Here is a 25,705-nt window from a genome sequence, read left to right on the forward strand (position 1 = left end):
TAGTACTGTGCTGTGCCCATATATACAGGATAGGTGTAGTAGTACTGTGCTGTGCCCATATATACAGGATAGTTGTAGTAGTACTGTGCTGTGCCCATATATACAGGATAGTTGTAGTAGTACTGTGCTGTGCCCATATATACAGGATAGGTGTAGTAGTACTGTGCTGTGCCCATATATACAGGATAGGTGTAGTAGTACTGTGCTGTGCCCATATATACAGGATAGGTGTAGTAGTACTGTGATGTGCCCATATATACAGGATAGGTGTAGTACTGTGCTGTGCCCATATATACAGGATAGGTGTAGTAGTACTGTGCTGTGCCCATATATACAGGATAGGAGCAGTAGTACTGTGCTGTGCCCATATATACAGGATAGGAGCAGTAGTACTGTGCTGTGCCCATATATACAGGATAGGAGCAGTAGTACTGTGCTGTGCCCATATATACAGGATAGGAGCAGTAGTACTGTGCTGTGCCCATATATACAGGATAGGAGCAGTAGTACTGTGCTGTGCCCATATATACAGGATAGGAGCAGTAGTACTGTGCTGTGCCCATATATACAGGATAGGAGCAGTAGTACTGTGCTGTGCCCATATATACAGGATAGGAGCAGTAGTACTGTGCTGTGCCCATATATACAGGATAGGTGCAGTAGTACTGTGCTGTGCCCATATATACAGGATAGGAGCAGTAGTACTGTGCTGTGCCCATATATACAGGATAGGAGCAGTAGTACTGTGCTGTGCCCATATATGCAGGATAGGAGTAGTAGTACTGTGCTGTGCTCATATATGCAGGATAGGAGTAGTAGTACTGTGCTGTGCCCATATATACAGGATAGGAGTAGTAGTACTGTGCTGTGCCCATATATACAGGATAGGAGTAGTAGTACTGTGCTGTGCCCATATATACAGGATAGGAGTAGTAGTACTGTGCTGTACCCATATATGCAGGATAGGAGTAGTAGTACTGTGCTCTGCCCATATATACAGGATAGACGTAGTAGTACTGTGCTGTGCCCATATATACAGGATAGGAGCAGTAGTACTGTGCTGTGCCCATATATACAGGATAGGAGCAGTAGTACTGTGCTGTGCCCATATATACAGGATAGACGTAGTAGTACTGTGCTGTGCCCATATATACAGGATAGACGTAGTAGTACTGTGCTGTGCCCATATATACAGGATAGGAGTAGTACTGTGCTGTACCCATATATACAGGATAGGAGTAGTAGTACTGTGCTGTGCCCTGAATAGGAGTATTTATTAGGACTTTTATATAAAATATTTGATAAGAGGAGCAGTAAATATTATAATAATAATTAAGTAGAGCATTATATAAAACAACTACAGGCAGTCCCCGGGTTACATACAAGATAGGGTCTGTAGGTTTGTTCTTAAGTTGAATTTGTATGCAATTCGGAACTGTATATGTTATCATTGTAATCCCAAACAGAACTTTTTTGGTCTCTGTGACAATGGGATTTTAAAAATGTTGAGTTGTCATAGAACCAGGATTAACACTAACGCTTCATCACAGACACCTGTGATAACTGTTACAGCTGTTTATTATAGCCTAGGACTAAAGTACAATAAATTACCAATATCCAGTGGTCCGTTTGTAACTAGGGGTCGTATGTAAGTCGAGTGTTCTTAAGTAGGGGACCGCCTGTAAATACATAGGAGCACTATAAGACTATAGATGAAATGATTAATTGGAAATTATATATTATGTACCGTATATACTCGAGTATAAGCCGACCCGAGTATAAGCCGAGACCCCTAATTTTACCACCAAAAACTGGGAAAAACTACTGACTCGAGTATAAGCCGAGGGTGGGAAATGCATTGGTCAAACCCCCCCAGTAGTATACAGCCTGCCAGCCCCCAGAAGAATACAGCAGCCCCTAGTAGTATACAGCAGCCCCCAGTAGTATACAGCAGCCCCCAGTAGTATACAGCAGCCCCCAGTAGTATACAGCAGCCCCCAGTAGTATACAGCAGCTCCCAGTAGTATACAGCAGCCCCCCTGTAGTATACAGCAAGCCCCTAGTAGTATACAGCAAGCCCCTAGTAGTATACAGCAAGCCCCCCTGTAGTATACAGCAAGCCCCCCTGTAGTATACAGCAAGCCCCCCTGTAGTATACAGCAAGCCCCCCTGTAGTATACAGCAAGCCCCCCTGTAGTATACAGCAGCCCCCTGTAGTATACAGCCTGCCCCCAGTGGTATACAGCCTGCCCCCAGTGGTATACAGCCTGCCCCCAGTGGTATACAGCCTGCCCCCAGTGGTATACAGCCTGCCCCTAGTGGTATACAGCCTGCCCCTAGTGGTATACAGCCTGCCCCTAGTGGTATACAGCCTGCCCCTAGTGGTATACAGCCTGCCCCTAGTGGTATACAGCCTGCCCCTAGTGGTATACAGCCTGCCCCTAGTGGTATACAGCCTGCCCCTAGTGGTATACAGCCTGCCCCTAGTGGTATACAGCCTGCCCCTAGTGGTATACAGCCTGCCCCCACGGCCCTTAAAAAAATAAACTTAAATACTCACCCTCCGATGTCAGCGCGACTTACCGATGTCCCCGATGTCAGCGCTTCCCGTCTTCTTTCTTCTCCGCGGCTCCTCTTCTCGCGCCCATGCTTTCTTCTAGCAGGCGCATACTATGACGCGGCCGCTGCTGACGTCATAGTATGTGCGGCCATGAAGAAAACATGGCCGCGTCGATGATAGAAGAAAGAAGAGGAGCCGCGGAGAAGAAAGAAGACGGGACGCGCTGACATCGGGGACATCAGTAAGTCGCGCCGACATCGGGGAATCGCGCTGACATCGGAGGGTGAGTATTTAATTTTATTTTTTTAAGTGGGTAATTTTTTTGGGGTCATACACTCGTGTATAAGCCGAGGTCACGTTTTTCAGCACATTTTTTGTGCTGAAAAACTCGGCTTATACACGAGTATATACGGTAATTAATTAAAGGGAATGATGTCCAATTTAATTCATTAGGTGTATCATATGATTTAATCTGGGGTGTGCATGTAATATACTGAGGAGTCACCATGTACTATTTGATTTATGGAGAGCACTGTATGGTTTTTGTTATGGGGGTACGTTTTGTATGTATATATTTGTGGGGGGGGGGGCACAGTGTGGTCAGTTGTGTTGTGAGTGGTAAATATTATTTAGGTGACTTTATATTGTAGTGACAGTGATATTTTTAGTTGCACAGTGTGGAGATGTGCCACACAGAGATGAAGGTATCTGGTGGAACATTCTCCAGTGATAAGAAAAAAAAAGGGAGAAGTTGTCCTGCAGTTCAGTACCCAAAGGAGGAGACCTGTGACGTGAGGTACTGAATCCCACTTCTAAGTCTGGTAACTGTAGTTATTGACTAACTATCTAGACTATTTCTATAATGTCAGTGCCTAGTCTTCTGATGTGGTACAGAGAACATACGGAGAAGGTGAAGGGTTACAGTTAGTTATTCTTATTGGTAATTTAGTGCTAAGCACAATGCAGCCACAGTGAACTCCTGGGAAATAACAAATATTTCTAGGCAGCGGTATGGTGGGCCCCCAAAATCAATTTCTCTGGTGGGCCCCAGGCACCCCAGTACAACCCTGATAAGCCATATATTATGCACGGACTTTGCACATGTGCTCATCAGCTTCACATTATGCCACTGGTGACAACCACTGATGGCCATCATTACGGTGTTGGTTGTTAGGGATTTTAACCTTTCTCAATGAATACTATAAATCAGTGGCCCCCAACCTTTTTTTTGCCCAGGGACAGTCTGTAAACATAAATTTTCTCCAGGGACCGGTGGGTGGGGGTATACGGTCTGGTGTCATAGTTTCATAGCCAAAAATGTATGTTTACATGCCCCACCATAACTCCATGTGTTCCTACTTATATTGTCCCATTTCCTGAAGAAGTGTCCCCCCACTTATATTGTCCCATTGCCTGAAGCGCCCCCCACTTATATTGTCCCATTGCCTGAAGAAGCGTCCCCCCCCCACTTATATTGTCCCATTGCCTGAAGAAGCAACCCCCACTTATATTGTCCCCTTTCCTGTAGCATGCCCCCTCCCATGTCCCCTTTTCTTTAGCTGCCACCACCCTCTCCTTCCAATGTCCCCTTTCCCAGCCGAACTCTGTAAAGAATAAAAAAAAATCCTATACTCTCCTTTCTCGTTGCCCTGCTCTTCTCTTCCTTCACTTCCGCATTAGTGCATGGCTCTAATGTCAGGAGACACAATGTGATGCCATCATCACGTGCGTCAGCAATAGAGCACCGCATTAACGTGGAAATTAAGTAAAGGAAGAGAAGACTGCTATAGGGGAACAGGGAAGGTGAGTATTGTTTTTTTCTGGGGGGGAACGCTGCTATAGAGGGTTAAAATTGGTGCTTCAAATAATACATTAAACCTTTATTTAGGGCCCCCCTTAAGGTTGCCGCCTATGTAGCTTACCGTATATACTTGAGTATAAGCTGAGTTTTTCAGCACAAAAAATGTGCTGAAAAACCTCACCTCGTCTTATACTTCAGTCAAGAAAAAAAAACCAAACAGTATATTCACCTTCGTCAGCCCCTCGCTGACATTCTACTATGTGCGCCGGCATCGGCACACACAATGGCTGGAGCATTGCTGTATAGAAGAGGACCTGCCGGGTGCGTCAGAAGGTGAGTACATTTGTTTTTTTGTTTTTTTCTACAGGTATTATATTGGGGGGCCAGGGGCTGGCAGGCTATATACTAGAGGGGGCTGGCAGGCTATATACTAGAGGGGGCTGGCAGGCTATATACTAGAGGGGACTGGCAGGCTATATACTAGAGGGGGCTGGCAGGCTATATACTAGAGGGGGCTGGCAGGCTATATACTAGAGGGGGCTGGCAGGCTATATACTAGAGGGGGCTGGCAGGCTATATACTAGAGGGGACTGGCAGGCTATATACTAGAGGGGACTGGCAGGCTATATACTAGAGGGGACTGGCAGGCTATATACTAGAGGGGACTGGCAGGCTATATACTAGAGGGGGCTGGCAGGCTATATACTAGAGGGGGCTGGCAGGCTATATACTAGAGGGGGCTGGCAGGCTATATACTTCAGGGGACTTGCTGGCTACAGGGAGCTTGCTGGCTGTATACACCACAGGGGGCTTTCTAGCTATATACCACAGGGGCTTCCTACAGGGGGCTAGCTGGCTAAATACTGGCGGCTGTAACCAATGCATTTTCCACCCTCGGCTTATACTTGAGTCAATAGGTTTTTCCAGTTGTGTTAAAATTAGGGGTCTTGGCTTATACTTGGGTTGGCTTATACTAGAGTATATACAGTAATAAATTACCGCCACCAAAGGGGACAGAGCTTAAAAATATTGACCATAGTAGAGATCTACTTTGGAGAGGACTAGGAATGACTATTGAGAGGAGGTCTTCTTCATATATCATCCACTAGGGAAGATGTTTTTGTTTATGGAGGTTGCAGGCATTCTTCCTGAGAAAAATTTCCAAAAGACTTTGTATACTGAACAAGGTGGCACTTGCAGAATGATTTGGATACTCATAAATATATGGTTATATCTGCATTACATCATTAGTATATGACCACAGAAATAGGATTCATACTTATGGGCAGGGCCGGCGCTATGGGTAGGCAAAGGTGGCAATTGCCCAGGGGAGAATCTCTTCTTTCAAATGAATCTTGAATTGTGTTTCTAGGTGCTATGGATCCAGAGATATTCAGGTTTAAAGTGAGAATATCAGGTGCCATTTTTATATATAAATATCACTTCCGACTGCAGTTTAACAGTTAATATCTCCGTTTTTCTGCATTTTAGAAACACAAATTTAGATTCATATAAAAGATTCATAGGAAAAAAGAAGTGAGGTTCTATGAGTCACAGAACCAGAGATACAGCCCTCTGAATTGTCTCCCCCCATCTCCAGATTCTTAGCCATCAGGCTGCAGGGAGAATTAGCTGCACACAGGAGCTGCTGCACCTCACAGATAATGGAAATATTCACTTTATATGTTACTAGTACTACATTTTGAGAAGGGATAATATCAACTAATATTCATGTTTTTAACCCTTCTCTATGTAAATCTAAGAACACACTTTGGGCCACATGTATCAATCGTTTTTTTCTGTTGTTTTTGCGCCTTTTCATTCAGGCGCACCATTTTTTGTGCCATTTTTGCGACTAAATGCTAGCTGCGCAGCAAAAAATAACCAGCTTTCCCTCATTTATCCTAGCAATCCAGATGTTTTGATGCGCCTAATGATATTCATCACTTGCGACTTTTCATTTAGGCGCAAAAACGGGCGCAAAAACACTCCAGCCCGGAGCTGGCGTTAACTGAGAAGAAAGCACTGAGCCCCTTTGCAGAAGAGCTCATTTCTAGCAGAAAAGCTCATCCAGACACTGCAGACACTGGAACAGATCATACAGACATGAGATACTCTGCAGACACTAGTACAGATAATACAGTCATTAGATACTTTGCAGACAGGAGCTGCAGACTCTATTTACACTTCATCACCTTCTATTTACAAAACATTCTGCAGAATCCTGAGCTCAAAGCAAGAGAGAAGAGAACGTTACAGAATGTTGCACATAGTACTGACAAGTGTCCCTGTGGAAGATTTGGCTCGGTAGAGACCGTGGTCAGGGCAGCCATCAGGAAATTCGGGGCCCCAACACACCCCAAAACCGAACAAGCCTCCTGCCCCCCGCAGTGACCTTTCACAAACAGGGTTTGAGGCCTGTTGCTACGACAAGGCACACTCTTCTGGTCAGGGGCGGACTGGGAATTTAAAATGGCCCTGGAAAAAAATATAAAAGTGGCCCCATTTAACGGGCGGAGTCAAAACAAGTGGGTGTGGTCAGATAAAGTGGGTGGGGTTATAACAGACAAATTGTTGGTAGATGGCCTTAATGCAAAACAATAACATCTTTTGCTAGTAAGTGAATCTAATGAGCAAAGAATGTGACCTGTCGATTAGTAAATGATGCAAACACACAACCCGATAAGCTTTAAATAGCTTTCCCCTGTGCCATACATGTTCAGAGAAATAATATATTGATACTGCCTCCTATGTACAAGAATAATGCTACAATAACACATTCAATCCTGCCTTCTATATACAAAATAAAACTACTACAATACCTTCTCCCATATACAAGCCAATTACTATATAACTACTATAATACTGCCCCTATGTACAGGAATATAACTACTATAATACTGCCCCCTATGTACAGGGATATAACTACTATAATACTGCCCCCTATGTACAAGAATATAACTACTATAATACTGCCCCCTATGTACAAGAATATAACTACTATAATACTGCCCCTATGTACAGGAATATAACTACTATAATACTGCCCCTATGTACAAGAATATAACTACTATAATACTGCCCCCTATGTACAGGAATATAACTACTATAATACTGCCCCCTATGTACAGGAATATAACTACTATAATACTGCCCCCTATGTACAGGAATATAACTACTATAATACTGCCCCCTATGTACAAGAATATAACTACTATAATACTGCTCCCTATGTACAGGAATATAACTACTATAATACTGCCCCTATGTACCGGAATATAACTACTATAATACTGCCCCCTATGTACAGGAATATAACTACTATAATACTGCCCCTATGTACAGGAATATAACTACTATAATACTGCCCCCTATGTACAGGAATATAACTACTATAATACTGCCCCCTATGTACAAGAATATAACTACTATAATACTGCCCCTATGTACAAGAATATAACTACTATAATACTGCCCCTATGTACAAGAATATAACTACTATAATACTGCCACCTATGTACAGGAATATAACTACTATAATACTGCCCCCTATGTACAGGAATATAACTACTATAATACTGCCCCCTATGTACAGGAATATAACTACTATAATACTGCCCCCTATGTACAGGAATATAACTACTATAATACTACATATATACACAGAAGCGAACATGAAAAAAATCAGTATTTATCATATACAGCTACAGAAAACACACGAGATCCTCACCTATTACATCCAGAGACATCAGGTGACGTTTCCTCGGATTGTACTTGTTCCTCATCTTCTCCATTAGTTCCACCATCTCCTTGTCTCTTCCTCCAGGTACACAGCTTTCCTGCAGAGTTTACCACACAGACGTCTTATGTTCTGCACTTTCCCATTGTCCCTTCTTCTGCTATAACCTATACTGTGCCACAAATACTGTAATAGAGCCCCCTGAAATATTAGTACCACACAAATAGTGCCCCATAATGTAACACCCCTACCCCAGACATATAATTAATGGCCCCAGCCTACCCCAGACATAGAATTTATGCCCCCAACCTACCCCAGACATAGAAATTATACCCCCTGCCGGCCCCACACATATAATTAATGCCCCCTGCCAGCCCCAGATATAGAATAATCCCCCCACCCCTACCCCAGACGTATAATTAATGCCCCCTGCCAGCCCCAGATATACAATAATGCCCCCTGCCCGCCTCAGACATATAATAAATGCCCCCTGCCAGGCCCAGATAAACATTAATGCCCCCGCCATATAATTAATGCCCCCTGCCAGCCTTAGATATAGAATAATGCCCCCCGCCCCAGACATATAGTTAATGCCCGCTGTCAGCCCCAGATATACAATAATGCCCCCCGCCATATAATTAATGCCCCCTGCCCGCCCCAGACATATAATAATGCCCCCTGCCCGCCTCAGACATATAATTAATGCCCCCTGCCAGCCCTAGATATGGACTAATGCCCCCCCCCGCCCCAGACATATAATTAATGCCCCCTGCCAGCCCCAGATATAGAATAATGTCCCCCACCATATAATTAATGCCCCCCTGCCAGCCCTAGATATAGAATAATGCCCCATGGCTAGGCATAAAATTAATGCCCCCTGCCAACCCCAGATATAGAAAAATGCCCCCCTGCCATATAATTAATTCCCCCTGCCAGTCCCAGATATAGAATAGTGCCCCCTGCCATATAATGAATCCCCCCCTTCCCGATATACAATAAAGCCCCCCATTCTATAATTAAAAAAAAAACAAAAAACACATAATACTCACCTCTTTGGAGCAGGTTTCTTCCCGTCTTCCCTCGGTCTTCGGCGGCTTGGTGCAGAGGCGCGGGATAGTGACGTCACTGCTCCGCGCCTCTTACACCAAGCCGCGGAGCTACACGGAGGCAGGCGACTGGACAGCTGACAGCTGGTAAGTCAGCCTCCTCCACACTACACAGGTCGCGCAATGAAGTCAATTGCGCGACCTGTGTAGCTGAATGTATACACAGACGCAGAAGCAGCGGTGCTGCGCTGCGTCTGTGTACTAATTAATAGTACCTGCATCGTACGATCGTACGATGCAGGTACTATAGATTAAATCAAAAGTTGTAGGGAGGGAGTGCGGGCCGGCCCCGGAGAAGCTCCGGACCGGCCCAGGACCGACCGGCCCACCGGGAAAATTCCCGGTGGGTACAATGGCCAGTCCGCCCCTGCAGACCGCACAGTCTGCGGCCCACCGGCCGGGCCCCCGGGCCCCCCCCCCTAGTGTCTTAGAGTCCGGGCCCCATAGGGCAGTACCAGTTGTACTGCCCTATCGGCGGCCCTGACCGTGGTAGCGGGGTGCTGTGATGCAGTTCAAGACAGTGACACCAAGGTACAGTCCAAACAGGTCTCGCCTGCGTTTATTGCAGCAAAAATAAACCAGCCTTTACATTCAGGTATTTGAATAAACAAACAAAAACCTACCCGTCAGGGTGCTAACTATACAAATAGTCCACTAACTCACACTATACAAAGCTCACGTGGCTGCTCCAGACACAGAGGTCAGGGCTGTGTCCTCTCAGCCTCCTTCCACAGAGAGACAACACACTCAACTCTGCTGAGTCATTTTATGCAGGCTCATTAGTCTGCACCCATCACCTGTGTCCAAGGTGCTGGACAAACCCACCTCAGCACTAAGGCCTTGCATAGAAGCAAAACCTAGGGGAAACATACCGCCCATCCACAGTTAACCCCCTCAGTGTCTCACAGTCCCCCATGTCATTCTGCACAGTATCACCAGTGTTTCTGAGGGGGATACTGTGCAGAATTACAGGGGTGCAGCAGGAGACCAGCACTGGGGGATCCCCTCCAGGAGAAGCCCCTGCTGAGTAGGTCACTGGGTGCAGGGTGTCACACACCTGGGTGCTGCTGTGAGTGTTATCTTCATTCTGGGCTGTGGGAGAAGCAGAGGAGCTTGTAGCAGGATGACATGTAAGTGCCTGAATCTAACATTACGCCTTAACTGCGCCAAAATTGCGCCTAAACTGTGTTAAAGTAAAGTGATTAATAAGAGGCAGGAAATTAACTTATCACAGATGGTTGTGCTAATTCTGTAAAAGTTTGTGATAATTCTGGAAAACGGTGCACCAGAATTTAGGAGCAACTACTACACCTAGGCGCACAAAAGTGATAAATGTGGCCCATTCTCTCTTATTCCCTTTTATTTTGTGATAGTTATTTTTTGTTGGGAAAATTGACTGATACGATGAACATTCAATCCTCTTCGCCTAATGTGACTACACCGCGACCAGAACATGTCCATAAAGTTATATGTAACACCAAAAACACCCACATGTCCTGGTATAAAGTTTTTATTTCCCACCATCCTCCATTACTTACACCTATGTTATGACATTCTCACTTTCATTCTTATGAAGCGCGGAGGGTTCTGTTATTGTGATAATACCATGGCGACATCTAAATGTGACTTTTATTATCTCATTAGAGGGGTTTATGGATATATAGTTATTTATTTGGGTTACCATTGTGTAAGGAACAGACAATGATACATCTGTGTGAATTTTCTGCAGTTCCCTTTGCTGCATATTTTGGTGAATATACACATGTGGGGTATGTATGCTCTCCTCACATCTTACTGTTTTAGGAAAGTAGATTTTCTTTATATAAGTATTCTGGATTTGTACATATTTTAGAGGAAATTTTGAATGTTAATTGCCAAATGCATCGCCTAGTGGTCTGCTTTCAAAATTCTATAGGTTTTATGTCGCCTTTACTTTTTATTCTGTTTTATTGATATATTTCCATAACGTCCCCCATGACGGCCCACTAGGAGGATGACCCTTGACCTCTGTAGGGACAGGAAGCAGAGAGGTTAAAAGCCTCCCCCCCACATCCTCCCGCCAGTGTCTTCCTGTCCCTACAGGGGTCAGGTCAAGAGAGGGTCTCTCTCCTCCTAAGGGGGGGGGGGGACGTTTTAAAAAAAAAAAAAAAAAATATGGAGAAGGATCTCCATACTCACCTATCTTACCTGGGGTTACGCCGACTGCGGTCCAAGTTCCCCTCCGGACAGGTCCTCGGTTGGCCCGGCGCTGCGGGCTCTCCCTGGACGGGAACATCGTCCGGTTGGCGTCCTCTCCGGCGGGCTGGTCCGCCAGACTCTCGCACGGACGCGGGAACTACGTTTCCCAGAAATCCTCCTGACCGATGACGACTTCCGGTCGCGACCGGAAGTGACCGCGGCGCCAGGCGCGGGACACGGAGGAGGCCACCGGCAGGGGGATGGGCTCCCCATGAAGGTATTTAAATCCTTATAAGCGGGTAGTCAGTTGGTCTGAGGTCTATGACTCGGGTTCTTTCTTGGCTGGCCGTCCCAGACATCATAATGGCTGATGAGGCAGACTTGGGCCTACTCCACCCCCCGGTGCACGTGAGTGGTGCTGTGTGGCAAGATATACAATTATTATGTTGTGATCACCAAGTCATTGTTTCCTTGCCTTCCTTCCCTAGGAGCAAGTTTCTAAGGGGAAAGGCAAGGAAGAGAAATCAGGGAAATCTGAAAAGACTAGAGAGAAACCGGAAAAAAGCAGGATTCCTGTTAAAAAATGCAGTATGTGCTTTCGTACCCTACTCGAAAGCTATAAGAAACCGATCTGCAAAACCTGCATTGAAGAATTCATGCGGGAGGAGAAAACGTCATTTATGGACGAACTTAAGACTTTTATAGAAGAGAAAGTGGTTTCTTCGGTGGCGGTGGCAACGCAAGGACCCCCCCAACGTAAGAAAGCTCGGATAGTGTCGGCTTCCTCCTCAGAGGAAGAGGAAGGGTGCATTTCAGACTCTCCTTCCTGCTCTCTGGCTGGAGACCAGGAACATCAGGATCGTGAGCAGGCAACAAGCTCCCGCTACTTATTCCAAAATGAAGATCTGGACGACCTTCTGAAAGCTATGCGGGATACATTGAATCTTGAAGATGAGGAACCCCCTCTTTCTCGAGAAGATGAATTGTTTGGGGGACTCAAAGCCAGGAAACATCGAGTTTTTCCCCTTAACGATACCCTTAGGGGACTAATTAGTCAGGAATGGAAAGACCCTGAGAGGAAAATCGCGGTCTCTAAGAATTTCAGGAAACGCTTAGTCTTCGACCCAGAAGAATCAAAGGATTGGGACTCGTTCCCCAAGGTTGATGTACAAGTATCCAAGGTCTCAAGGAAGATGGACCTGCCCTTTGAAGATTCGGCTCAGTTAAGAGACCCGATGGACAGAAAATCTGAAGCCCTTTTAAAGAAAGCATGGGAAACCTCCATGCTAAGCCTTAAGTCAAACTTAGGAGCCACCTCAGTGGCGAGAACATTATATTTCTGGCTGGGGAAATTAGAGTCCCATATCCGGGAGGGTACTCCCAGAGAAGCCTTACTGGAAAGCATACCGTTGTTAAGATCAGCTACTGCCTTTCTTGCTGACGCATCTGCTGAAGGAATAAGGTTCGCTGCAAAAGAAGGAGCTCTTACCAATGCCACCAGGAGGGCCTTATGGCTGAAGCAGTGGAGCGGGGACATCCGCTCTAAATCCAAGTTGTGCAGCATTCCTTTTTCCGGGGACTTTGTGTTTGGACCCGAATTGGACGCTATACTTGAAAAGGCGTCTGACAGAAAAAAGGGGGTTTCCAGAGTCCAAAACAATACCCAAGAAGTCTTCCTTTCGTCCTTTTAGGAACACCGGAGAGACTTACCGTGGCAAAGGTAAGCAAGGACGATGGAGTTATCCCAAAGGAGGAAGGGGAAGGGGTTTCCTTTTCTCTAACCTCCCAGAGGGTCCAGGAAACAAGAAACAATGACGCCAAAGTGGGGGGGTGTCTCCTGGGATTCCTATCCCAGTGGACAAAGATCACCTCGAATCCCTGGGTACTGACCATCTTGAAATCGGGCTACAGAATAGAATTCTCATCACCCCCCCCTTCTCCAAGGTTCATCGCCCCTTTACCATCTCTCTCTCACTCTACACATTCCTTCATTTGGCAGGAAGTATTTCATCTAATCCACATTCTGCAGAATCCTGAGCTCAAAGCAAGAGAGAAGAGAACGTTACAGAATGTTGCACATAGTACTGACAAGTGTCCCTGTGGAAGATTTGGCTCGGTAGAGACCGTGGTAGCGGGGTGCTGTGATGCAGTTCAAGACAGTGACACCAAGGTACAGTCCAAACAGGTCTCGCCTGCGTTTATTGCAGCAAAAATAAACCAGCCTTTACATTCAGGTATTTGAATAAACAAACAAAAACCTACCCGTCAGGGTGCTAACTATACAAATAGTCCACTAACTCACACTATACAAAGCTCACGTGGCTGCTCCAGACACAGAGGTCAGGGCTGTGTCCTCTCAGCCTCCTTCCACAGAGAGACAACACACTCAACTCTGCTGAGTCATTTTATGCAGGCTCATTAGTCTGCACCCATCACCTGTGTCCAAGGTGCTGGACAAACCCACCTCAGCACTAAGGCCTTGCATAGAAGCAAAACCTAGGGGAAACATACCGCCCATCCACAGTTAACCCCCTCAGTGTCTCACAGTCCCCCATGTCATTCTGCACAGTATCACCAGTGTTTCTGAGGGGGATACTGTGCAGAATTACAGGGGTGCAGCAGGAGACCAGCACTGGGGGATCCCCTCCAGGAGAAGCCCCTGCTGAGTAGGTCACTGGGTGCAGGGTGTCACACACCTGGGTGCTGCTGTGAGTGTTATCTTCATTCTGGGCTGTGGGAGAAGCAGAGGAGCTTGTAGCAGGATGACATGTAAGTGCCTGAATCTAACATTACGCCTTAACTGCGCCAAAATTGCGCCTAAACTGTGTTAAAGTAAAGTGATTAATAAGAGGCAGGAAATTAACTTATCACAGATGGTTGTGCTAATTCTGTAAAAGTTTGTGATAATTCTGGAAAACGGTGCACCAGAATTTAGGAGCAACTACTACACCTAGGCGCACAAAAGTGATAAATGTGGCCCATTCTCTCTTATTCCCTTTTATTTTGTGATAGTTATTTTTTGTTGGGAAAATTGACTGATACGATGAACATTCAATCCTCTTCGCCTAATGTGACTACACCGCGACCAGAACATGTCCATAAAGTTATATGTAACACCAAAAACACCCACATGTCCTGGTATAAAGTTTTTATTTCCCACCATCCTCCATTACTTACACCTATGTTATGACATTCTCACTTTCATTCTTATGAAGCGCGGAGGGTTCTGTTATTGTGATAATACCATGGCGACATCTAAATGTGACTTTTATTATCTCATTAGAGGGGTTTATGGATATATAGTTATTTATTTGGGTTACCATTGTGTAAGGAACAGACAATGATACATCTGTGTGAATTTTCTGCAGTTCCCTTTGCTGCATATTTTGGTGAATATACACATGTGGGGTATGTATGCTCTCCTCACATCTTACTGTTTTAGGAAAGTAGATTTTCTTTATATAAGTATTCTGGATTTGTACATATTTTAGAGGAAATTTTGAATGTTAATTGCCAAATGCATCGCCTAGTGGTCTGCTTTCAAAATTCTATAGGTTTTATGTCGCCTTTACTTTTTATTCTGTTTTATTGATATATTTCCATAACGTCCCCCATGACGGCCCACTAGGAGGATGACCCTTGACCTCTGTAGGGACAGGAAGCAGAGAGGTTAAAAGCCTCCCCCCCACATCCTCCCGCCAGTGTCTTCCTGTCCCTACAGGGGTCAGGTCAAGAGAGGGTCTCTCTCCTCCTAAGGGGGGGGGGGGACGTTTTAAAAAAAAAAAAAAAAAATATGGAGAAGGATCTCCATACTCACCTATCTTACCTGGGGTTACGCCGACTGCGGTCCAAGTTCCCCTCCGGACAGGTCCTCGGTTGGCCCGGCGCTGCGGGCTCTCCCTGGACGGGAACATCGTCCGGTTGGCGTCCTCTCCGGCGGGCTGGTCCGCCAGACTCTCGCACGGACGCGGGAACTACGTTTCCCAGAAATCCTCCTGACCGATGACGACTTCCGGTCGCGACCGGAAGTGACCGCGGCGCCAGGCGCGGGACACGGAGGAGGCCACCGGCAGGGGGATGGGCTCCCCATGAAGGTATTTAAATCCTTATAAGCGGGTAGTCAGTTGGTCTGAGGTCTATGACTCGGGTTCTTTCTTGGCTGGCCGTCCCAGACATCATAATGGCTGATGAGGCAGACTTGGGCCTACTCCACCCCCCGGTGCACGTGAGTGGTGCTGTGTGGCAAGATATACAATTATTATGTTGTGATCACCAAGTCATTGTTTCCTTGCCTTCCTTCCCTAGGAGCAAGTTTCTAAGGGGAAAGGCAAGGAAGAGAAATCAGGGAAATCTGAAAAGACTAGAGAGAAACCGGAAAAAAGCAGGATTCCTGTTAAAAAATGCAGTATGTGCTTTCGTACCCTACTCGAAAGCTATAAGAAACCGATCTGCAAAACCTGCATTGAAGAATTCATGCGGGAGGAGAAAACGTCATTTATGGACGAACTTAAGACTTTTATAGAAGAGAAAGTGGTTTCTTCGGTGGCGGTGGCAACGCAAGGACCCCCCCAACGTAAGAAAGCTCGGATAGTGTCGGCTTCCTCCTCAGAGGAAGAGGAAGGGTGCATTTCAGACTCTCCTTCCTGCTCTCTGGCTGGAGACCAGGAACATCAGGATCGTGAGCAGGCAACAAGCTCCCGCTACTTATTCCAAAATGAAGATCTGGACGACCTTCTGAAAGCTATGCGGGATACATTGAATCTTGAAGATGAGGAACCCCCTCTTTCTCGAGAAGATGAATTGTTTGGGGGACTCAAAGCCAGGAAACATCGAGTTTTTCCCCTTAACGATACCCTTAGGGGACTAATTAGTCAGGAATGGAAAGACCCTGAGAGGAAAATCGCGGTCTCTAAGAATTTCAGGAAACGCTTAGTCTTCGACCCAGAAGAATCAAAGGATTGGGACTCGTTCCCCAAGGTTGATGTACAAGTATCCAAGGTCTCAAGGAAGATGGACCTGCCCTTTGAAGATTCGGCTCAGTTAAGAGACCCGATGGACAGAAAATCTGAAGCCCTTTTAAAGAAAGCATGGGAAACCTCCATGCTAAGCCTTAAGTCAAACTTAGGAGCCACCTCAGTGGCGAGAACATTATATTTCTGGCTGGGGAAATTAGAGTCCCATATCCGGGAGGGTACTCCCAGAGAAGCCTTACTGGAAAGCATACCGTTGTTAAGATCAGCTACTGCCTTTCTTGCTGACGCATCTGCTGAAGGAATAAGGTTCGCTGCAAAAGAAGGAGCTCTTACCAATGCCACCAGGAGGGCCTTATGGCTGAAGCAGTGGAGCGGGGACATCCGCTCTAAATCCAAGTTGTGCAGCATTCCTTTTTCCGGGGACTTTGTGTTTGGACCCGAATTGGACGCTATACTTGAAAAGGCGTCTGACAGAAAAAAGGGGGTTTCCAGAGTCCAAAACAATACCCAAGAAGTCTTCCTTTCGTCCTTTTAGGAACACCGGAGAGACTTACCGTGGCAAAGGTAAGCAAGGACGATGGAGTTATCCCAAAGGAGGAAGGGGAAGGGGTTTCCTTTTCTCTAACCTCCCAGAGGGTCCAGGAAACAAGAAACAATGACGCCAAAGTGGGGGGGTGTCTCCTGGGATTCCTATCCCAGTGGACAAAGATCACCTCGAATCCCTGGGTACTGACCATCTTGAAATCGGGCTACAGAATAGAATTCTCATCACCCCCCCCTTCTCCAAGGTTCATCGCCCCTTTACCATCTCTCTCTCACTCTACACATTCCTTCATTTGGCAGGAAGTATTTCATCTAATCCACATTCTGCAGAATCCTGAGCTCAAAGCAAGAGAGAAGAGAACGTTACAGAATGTTGCACATAGTACTGACAAGTGTCCCTGTGGAAGATTTGGCCCAGTAGAGACCGTGGTAGCGGGGTGCTGTGATGCAGTTCAAGACAGTGACACCAAGGTACAGTCCAAACAGGTCTCGCCTGCGTTTATTGCAGCAAAAATAAACCAGCCTTTACATTCAGGTATTTGAATAAACAAACAAAAACCTACCCGTCAGGGTGCTAACTATACAAATAGTCCACTAACTCACACTATACAAAGCTCACGTGGCTGCTCCAGACACAGAGGTCAGGGCTGTGTCCTCTCAGCCTCCTTCCACAGAGAGACAACACACTCAACTCTGCTGAGTCATTTTATGCAGGCTCATTAGTCTGCACCCATCACCTGTGTCCAAGGTGCTGGACAAACCCACCTCAGCACTAAGGCCTTGCATAGAAGCAAAACCTAGGGGAAACATACCGCCCATCCACAGTTAACCCCCTCAGTGTCTCACAGTCCCCCATGTCATTCTGCACAGTATCACCAGTGTTTCTGAGGGGGATACTGTGCAGAATTACAGGGGTGCAGCAGGAGACCAGCACTGGGGGATCCCCTCCAGGAGAAGCCCCTGCTGAGTAGGTCACTGGGTGCAGGGTGTCACACACCTGGGTGCTGCTGTGAGTGTTATCTTCATTCTGGGCTGTGGGAGAAGCAGAGGAGCTTGTAGCAGGATGACATGTAAGTGCCTGAATCTAACATTACGCCTTAACTGCGCCAAAATTGCGCCTAAACTGTGTTAAAGTAAAGTGATTAATAAGAGGCAGGAAATTAACTTATCACAGATGGTTGTGCTAATTCTGTAAAAGTTTGTGATAATTCTGGAAAACGGTGCACCAGAATTTAGGAGCAACTACTACACCTAGGCGCACAAAAGTGATAAATGTGGCCCATTCTCTCTTATTCCCTTTTATTTTGTGATAGTTATTTTTTGTTGGGAAAATTGACTGATACGATGAACATTCAATCCTCTTCGCCTAATGTGACTACACCGCGACCAGAACATGTCCATAAAGTTATATGTAACACCAAAAACACCCACATGTCCTGGTATAAAGTTTTTATTTCCCACCATCCTCCATTACTTACACCTATGTTATGACATTCTCACTTTCATTCTTATGAAGCGCGGAGGGTTCTGTTATTGTGATAATACCATGGCGACATCTAAATGTGACTTTTATTATCTCATTAGAGGGGTTTATGGATATATAGTTATTTATTTGGGTTACCATTGTGTAAGGAACAGACAATGATACATCTGTGTGAATTTTCTGCAGTTCCCTTTGCTGCATATTTTGGTGAATATACACATGTGGGGTATGTATGCTCTCCTCACATCTTACTGTTTTAGGAAAGTAGATTTTCTTTATATAAGTATTCTGGATTTGTACATATTTTAGAGGAAATTTTGAATGTTAATTGCCAAATGCATCGCCTAGTGGTCTGCTTTCAAAATTCTATAGGTTTTATGTCGCCTTTACTTTTTATTCTGTTTTATTGATATATTTCCATAACGTCCCCCATGACGGCCCACTAGGAGGATGACCCTTGACCTCTGTAGGGACAGGAAGCAGAGAGGTTAAAAGCCTCCCCCCCACATCCTCCCGCCAGTGTCTTCCTGTCCCTACAGGGGTCAGGTCAAGAGAGGGTCTCTCTCCTCCTAAGGGGGGGGGGGGGGGACGTTTTAAAAAAAAAAAAAAAAAAATATGGAGAAGGATCTCCATACTCACCTATCTTACCTGGGGTTACGCCGACTGCGGTCCAAGTTCCCCTCCGGACAGGTCCTCGGTTGGCCCGGCGCTGCGGGCTCTCCCTGGACGGGAACATCGTCCGGTTGGCGTCCTCTCCGGCGGGCTGGTCCGCCAGACTCTCGCACGGACGCGGGAACTACGTTTCCCAGAAATCCTCCTGACCGATGGCGACTTCCGGTCGCGACCGGAAGTGACCGCGGCGCCAGGCGCGGGACACGGAGGAGGCCACCGGCAGGGGGATGGGCTCCCCATGAAGGTATTTAAATCCTTATAAGCGGGTAGTCAGTTGGTCTGAGGTCTATGACTCGGGTTCTTTCTTGGCTGGCCGTCCCAGACATCATAATGGCTGATGAGGCAGACTTGGGCCTACTCCACCCCCCGGTGCACGTGAGTGGTGCTGTGTGGCAAGATATACAATTATTATGTTGTGATCACCAAGTCATTGTTTCCTTGCCTTCCTTCCCTAGGAGCAAGTTTCTAAGGGGAAAGGCAAGGAAGAGAAATCAGGGAAATCTGAAAAGACTAGAGAGAAACCGGAAAAAAGCAGGATTCCTGTTAAAAAATGCAGTATGTGCTTTCGTACCCTACTCGAAAGCTATAAGAAACCGATCTGCAAAACCTGCATTGAAGAATTCATGCGGGAGGAGAAAACGTCATTTATGGACGAACTTAAGACTTTTATAGAAGAGAAAGTGGTTTCTTCGGTGGCGGTGGCAACGCAAGGACCCCCCCAACGTAAGAAAGCTCGGATAGTGTCGGCTTCCTCCTCAGAGGAAGAGGAAGGGTGCATTTCAGACTCTCCTTCCTGCTCTCTGGCTGGAGACCAGGAACATCAGGATCGTGAGCAGGCAACAAGCTCCCGCTACTTATTCCAAAATGAAGATCTGGACGACCTTCTGAAAGCTATGCGGGATACATTGAATCTTGAAGATGAGGAACCCCCTCTTTCTCGAGAAGATGAATTGTTTGGGGGACTCAAAGCCAGGAAACATTGAGTTTTTCCCCTTAACGATACCCTTAGGGGACTAATTAGTCAGGAATGGAAAGACCCTGAGAGGAAAATCGCGGTCTCTAAGAATTTCAGGAAACGCTTAGTCTTCGACCCAGAAGAATCAAAGGATTGGGACTCGTTCCCCAAGGTTGATGTACAAGTATCCAAGGTCTCAAGGAAGATGGACCTGCCCTTTGAAGATTCGGCTCAGTTAAGAGACCCGATGGACAGAAAATCTGAAGCCCTTTTAAAGAAAGCATGGGAAACCTCCATGCTAAGCCTTAAGTCAAACTTAGGAGCCACCTCAGTGGCGAGAACATTATATTTCTGGCTGGGGAAATTAGAGTCCCATATCCGGGAGGGTACTCCCAGAGAAGCCTTACTGGAAAGCATACCGTTGTTAAGATCAGCTACTGCCTTTCTTGCTGACGCATCTGCTGAAGGAATAAGGTTCGCTGCAAAAGAAGGAGCTCTTACCAATGCCACCAGGAGGGCCTTATGGCTGAAGCAGTGGAGCGGGGACATCCGCTCTAAATCCAAGTTGTGCAGCATTCCTTTTTCCGGGGACTTTATGTTTGGACCCGAATTGGACGCTATACTTGAAAAGGCGTCTGACAGAAAAAAGGGGGTTTCCAGAGTCCAAAACAATACCCAAGAAGTCTTCCTTTCGTCCTTTTAGGAACACCGGAGAGACTTACCGTGGCAAAGGTAAGCAAGGACGATGGAGTTATCCCAAAGGAGGAAGGGGAAGGGGTTTCCTTTTCTCTAACCTCCCAGAGGGTCCAGGAAACAAGAAACAATGACGCCAAAGTGGGGGGGTGTCTCCTGGGATTCCTATCCCAGTGGACAAAGATCACCTCGAATCCCTGGGTACTGACCATCTTGAAATCGGGCTACAGAATAGAATTCTCATCACCCCCCCTTCTCCAAGGTTCATCGCCCCTTTACCATCTCTCTCTCACTCTACACATTCCTTCATTTGGCAGGAAGTATTTCATCTAATCCACATGGGAGTAGTGGTGCCAGTCCCTCAAGAACAAGAAAAATTGGGATTCTACTCCCCGTTGTTCCTTGTCAAAAAACCAGATGGATCAAATCGCCTAATCATCAACTTGAAAGAGCTGAACCGCTTCATCGTTTACAGGAGATTTCGCATGGAGTCGGTAAGAACAGCTACCCAACTTATTCACACAGACTCCTATATGTGCACATTAGATCTAAAAGATGCATACTATCATGTACCTATCCACCCCTCATCTCAGAGATTCCTAAGATTCTCGGTTCTCTCTCCCGAGGGCTCTGTCTTACACTTTCAGTTCCGTGCACTTCCATTTGGTATCTCATCGGCTCCAAGGGTCTTTACCAAGATCATGGTGGAGGTGGTAGCCTTTTTAAGACTACAAGATATATCAATTATCCCTTACCTAGACGACTTGCTAATTATAGGGAAAGACAAACAAGACCTAATTTTGGCAAGAGAGTCTTCCCTAAGAATATTAACAGAGTTGGGATGGTTAATCAACCTGAAAAAATCAAGTTTAGTACCCTCCACTCGAAAGACCTTTCTAGGGATCATTCTAGACTCAACTCACCAAATGTCTTTTCTTCCTCAGGAGAAAATATCCAACATAAAGCATCAGATTCACTCATTCAGACGGAAGGACTCTATACCAGTCAGGCAGGCGATGAAGATCCTGGGGCTCCTCACAGCATGCCTACCTGCGGTCGCTTGGAGTCAGAACCATACTCGGATCCTTCAGAATTGGATCTTAACTTTCTGGAACAGGAAGTCTTCAGGTCTAGACAAGAAGATCCGGATTCCTTCCTTCGTAAAGAGGGACCTGCTGTGGTGGACGGAATTAAGGAACCTAGGGAAAGGAGTATGTTGGCACCACCTCCCAAGCATCACTATCGTGACAGATGCAAGCAGCTCAGGCTGGGGAGCAATCCTTCCTTCCCACTACGAGCAAGGGTCCTGGACTCTAGCCCAAGCAAAAAACAGCTCAAACTACAGGGAGTTAAGAGCGGTTTGGGAAGCGCTAAGATCAAACACAGCCTATCTGAGGAATCATCATATCCACATTCTCTCGGACAACATCTCGACAGTGTCCTATTTAAGGAGACAAGGGGGTACAAGATCCCCAGTATTATCAAGGCTGGCTCGTACCATTTTCCAGTGGGCAGAAGAAAACATCCTTTCCATTTCAGCCACTCATCTGAAGGGATCCCTAAACAGAGAAGCGGATTATCTCAGCAGGAGAGAAATCCTACCGAACGAATGGTGTCTCAACCAAGAGTTCTTCCTACATCTAACCGGCATTTGGGGCATGCCCCAAATAGACCTATTTGCCACGAGGGAGAATTCAAAATGCCAACAATACTTCTCTCTGGAGGCAGGCGAGTCCAGGGACCACATGGACGCGTTCAGCCATCGTTGGAACGGAAGTCTCATGTATGCCTTTCCCCCAATTCCCCTAATTGCGAGAGTACTCAGGAAAATCTTGCTCGACGGGTCAAGGGTGATCCTGATCTGCCCAGACTGGCCAAAAAGAAGCTGGTACCCACTGTTGAGGTCCCTATCTGTCCAGCAACCTCTTATGCTACCGATTCGGAAGGACCTTCTGTACCAAGGTCCGATTTTCCATCCCGATCCAGGAAGACTCCGTCTGGCAGCTTGGATCCTGAGTTCGAGTTCCTAAGGTCCCAAGGTCTCTCTCGGGCTGTAATAACTACTTTGAAGGCAAGTAGAAAAAAGGTTACTTTCGCCATATATCATAAAATATGGAAAAAGTTTGTGACTTTCTGTGGGGCTAATCCCCCCTCTCAGACTAACCCAAATATTTTACAGGTACTAGACTTCCTGCAAAAAGGACTAGAAATTGGTCTTTCTACTAGCACCCTGAAAGTCCAAATTTCGGCTCTGAGTGCTTTCTTCGACCATCCCCTGGCGGACCACAGGTGGGTCAAAAGATTTATTGCAGCTGCAAATAGAATTAGGCCTCAGATTCTGAAGCGGGTTCCCTCCTGGGATCTCTCCCTGGTTCTGGATGCTCTCTCCAGACCTCCCTTTGAGCCTTTAAAGGACGCTAGTATAAAAAACTTAACTTTAAAGACTTCTCTATTAATAGCTGTGACTTCAGCTAGAAGGCTGGGGGAACTCCAAGCCATTTCTATTAGAGAACCCTATATGTGTATTCTCCCTGACAGGATAACTCTGACTCTGGATCCAAGCTTTGTTCCCAAAGTGGCGTCTGGGTTTCACAAGAATCAGGAAATAATTCTTCCATCATTCTACGGGAATCCTTCTTCAAGCAAGGAATTGGAGTGGCATTCCCTGGATGTAAGGCGCTCGGTCTTAGAGTACTTAAAAGCCACAAAACCCTGGCGCAAAGATCACAATCTCTTTGTTCAGTTTCAGGGGAAGAACAAAGGGGTAAAGGCATCCAAAACCACGATCGCCAGATGGTTAAAGACTGCCATAGCCTCTTGTTATACAGAACAAGGGAAAGAAGTTCCTCCTAACCTTAAAGCCCATTCCACCAGAGCCATATCCGCCTCCTGGGCAGAAAAGAGGGGCGCTTCTCTTGAACAAATCTGCAGAGCTGCCACCTGGGCTTCTTCATCCACCTTTGCTAAACATTATCGGCTGGACTTACCCAACTCACAGGATCTCGCCTTCGGTCAGAAGGTTCTCCAGGCTGTGGTCCCACCCTAATTCTACTAATTTTGTAGATCTCCTAGTGGGCCGTCATGGGGGACGTTATGGAAATTGTGAATTAGACTCACCGGTAATTCGGTTTCCATCTAGTCCTCCATGACGGCCTATATATTTTCCCTCCCATGGTTTCTTTCACTTTGTTGTAAATTCTGTATGTGATTCAAACAGGCAGAATAAAAATACGTTGTATCTTCCACCGGTGTAGTTATTTGGTAGACACTGGCGGGAGGATGTGGGGGGGAGGCTTTTAACCTCTCTGCTTCCTGTCCCTACAGAGGTCAAGGGTCATCCTCCTAGTGGGCCGTCATGGAGGACTAGATGGAAACCGAATTACCGGTGAGTCTAATTCACAATTTTCCAGGTTGTGACTGTCTAAAAATGTCTAGCTGAAAAGCAGATATCTAGTTATTACAGTTTTAGTGATATTATGTGGATTTATTCATGTGAACATATCAATAGGGCACATTTGTGAACTCTACAAATGTCCATGTATTACATTTAGGAGATGTTAAGGTAAACATTTTCTGTTTGGATCAAATTTTTTGCCATCAAAGTCAAATTTTAAGTATTTTTAATAAAATGTTTCAATTTGAATCAAAATTGCATGAAGGCGCCTATGTCTATAAAATCTTTGATGCAATTTTGAAAATGGGGCAAGTGTCTGCTTTCAGAAAATATCGGTCCCCCTCCCCAATGGGCCTCACAGTCTAATCAACCTACCAGTAATTTTTTGGAGTGTGGGAGGAAACCGGAGGACCCGGAGGAAACCCACGCAGACACAGAGAGAACATACAAAATCTTTGCAGATGTTGACCAGCGCTGCAAGGCTGTAGTGCTAATCACGGAGCCACCATGCTGCCCATAAATCTCCCTATCATCTATCTATCTCCTATAAAATTCTCCCATATTACAGTTTGTTTTACCATACTAAAGGAGCCTCTTGCTGACTGTGACTGGTCATAAAATAGTTTTATTTTGGGGCCCCACTTTTAGTTTTGCCCAGGGCCCCACTTTGTCTAGAACCGGCCCTGCTTATGGGTGAATCTTCTATCCAGCTTTATTTCTCAGCAGGTATATACTCACTGTTGGCTGGATGGTAGTGGTAACAACTCAATTCCTTATTGTACTTATTATTCTCCCTCATTGGAGTACTTGCTCTGCTGTCAGCACCACTCTATAGTTTGTTTCCTTAAACTATATACACAGTCACCCTGAGAGCCTGGCTGAAAAACACACTTATGCTCTGTCTCTGAGTCATGGACTGTGTGTTGAGTGAATTTCACAGACCACTGTCGGGGACAGGACTCCAAGCATCATAGTTGTATAAGATGGAAGGATCCATAAAGGATCCATAAACAGCGCCATACTATAAACATAATTACATCACATTGCGGTTCTGCAGGGAACAGGAACTATTTGCATCATATATAATTATAATATCCCCGGCAAAGTGGTTGGTCTGTGAAATACCTTCCACCACTTGGTCGACCTAGCACGCATGCATGCTTTAAGCCTCAGGCTGACAGATTAAAGGGAGAGGATCAATCCAGATTCTACAATTTTATACTCTAGAAAAAATATAGTAAATCAGCTCACCCTCCTGTGGCCATACATCAAGTGCCGGTGCACGGATATGCTGAGCCGGATCAGTGTATTCAAGATAAAAAGAACGTAAATCCAGCAACCAGGCGTTCAAATCTTGCGGTAAAACTTCTGTTTATTTCATCATGTAGTAAAAAGGATTAAAAAAGGTACCATATAGTAGACATCTGACGCGTTTCGAACTCCCAAGAGTTCTTAGTCATAGACAAGGTTCTAACAAGTAAATGCAATCGTTATAAAGACATTTGTAACGGAAGTAAGTAACGGGCAAGTAATTAGTCACGTCATTGATCCAGGTGGTAAGAGGAAGAAAGACAAAAGGGGATAGGATGGAATGGAAAACATAGGGAA

The 25,705-nt window shown here is 45.9% G+C and overlaps 1 protein-coding gene across 1 annotated transcript; it reads left to right on the plus strand.

Moving 5' to 3' along the window:
- Window positions 1-21,069: 21,069 nt before the first annotated feature.
- LOC140077495 (uncharacterized) lies at window positions 21,070-23,946 on the plus strand. The gene is made up of 2 exons (XM_072124734.1): window positions 21,070-23,374; window positions 23,447-23,946. The coding sequence occupies exons 1-2, from the start codon at window positions 21,545-21,547 to the stop codon at window positions 23,747-23,749; spliced, it is 2,133 nt and encodes a 710-aa protein (XP_071980835.1). The 5' UTR covers window positions 21,070-21,544; the 3' UTR covers window positions 23,750-23,946.
- The last annotated feature ends 1,759 nt before the right edge of the window (window positions 23,947-25,705 follow it).

This window comes from Engystomops pustulosus, chromosome 9, assembly GCF_040894005.1.
Source record: "Engystomops pustulosus chromosome 9, aEngPut4.maternal, whole genome shotgun sequence".
NCBI lineage: Eukaryota > Metazoa > Chordata > Amphibia > Anura > Leptodactylidae > Engystomops > Engystomops pustulosus.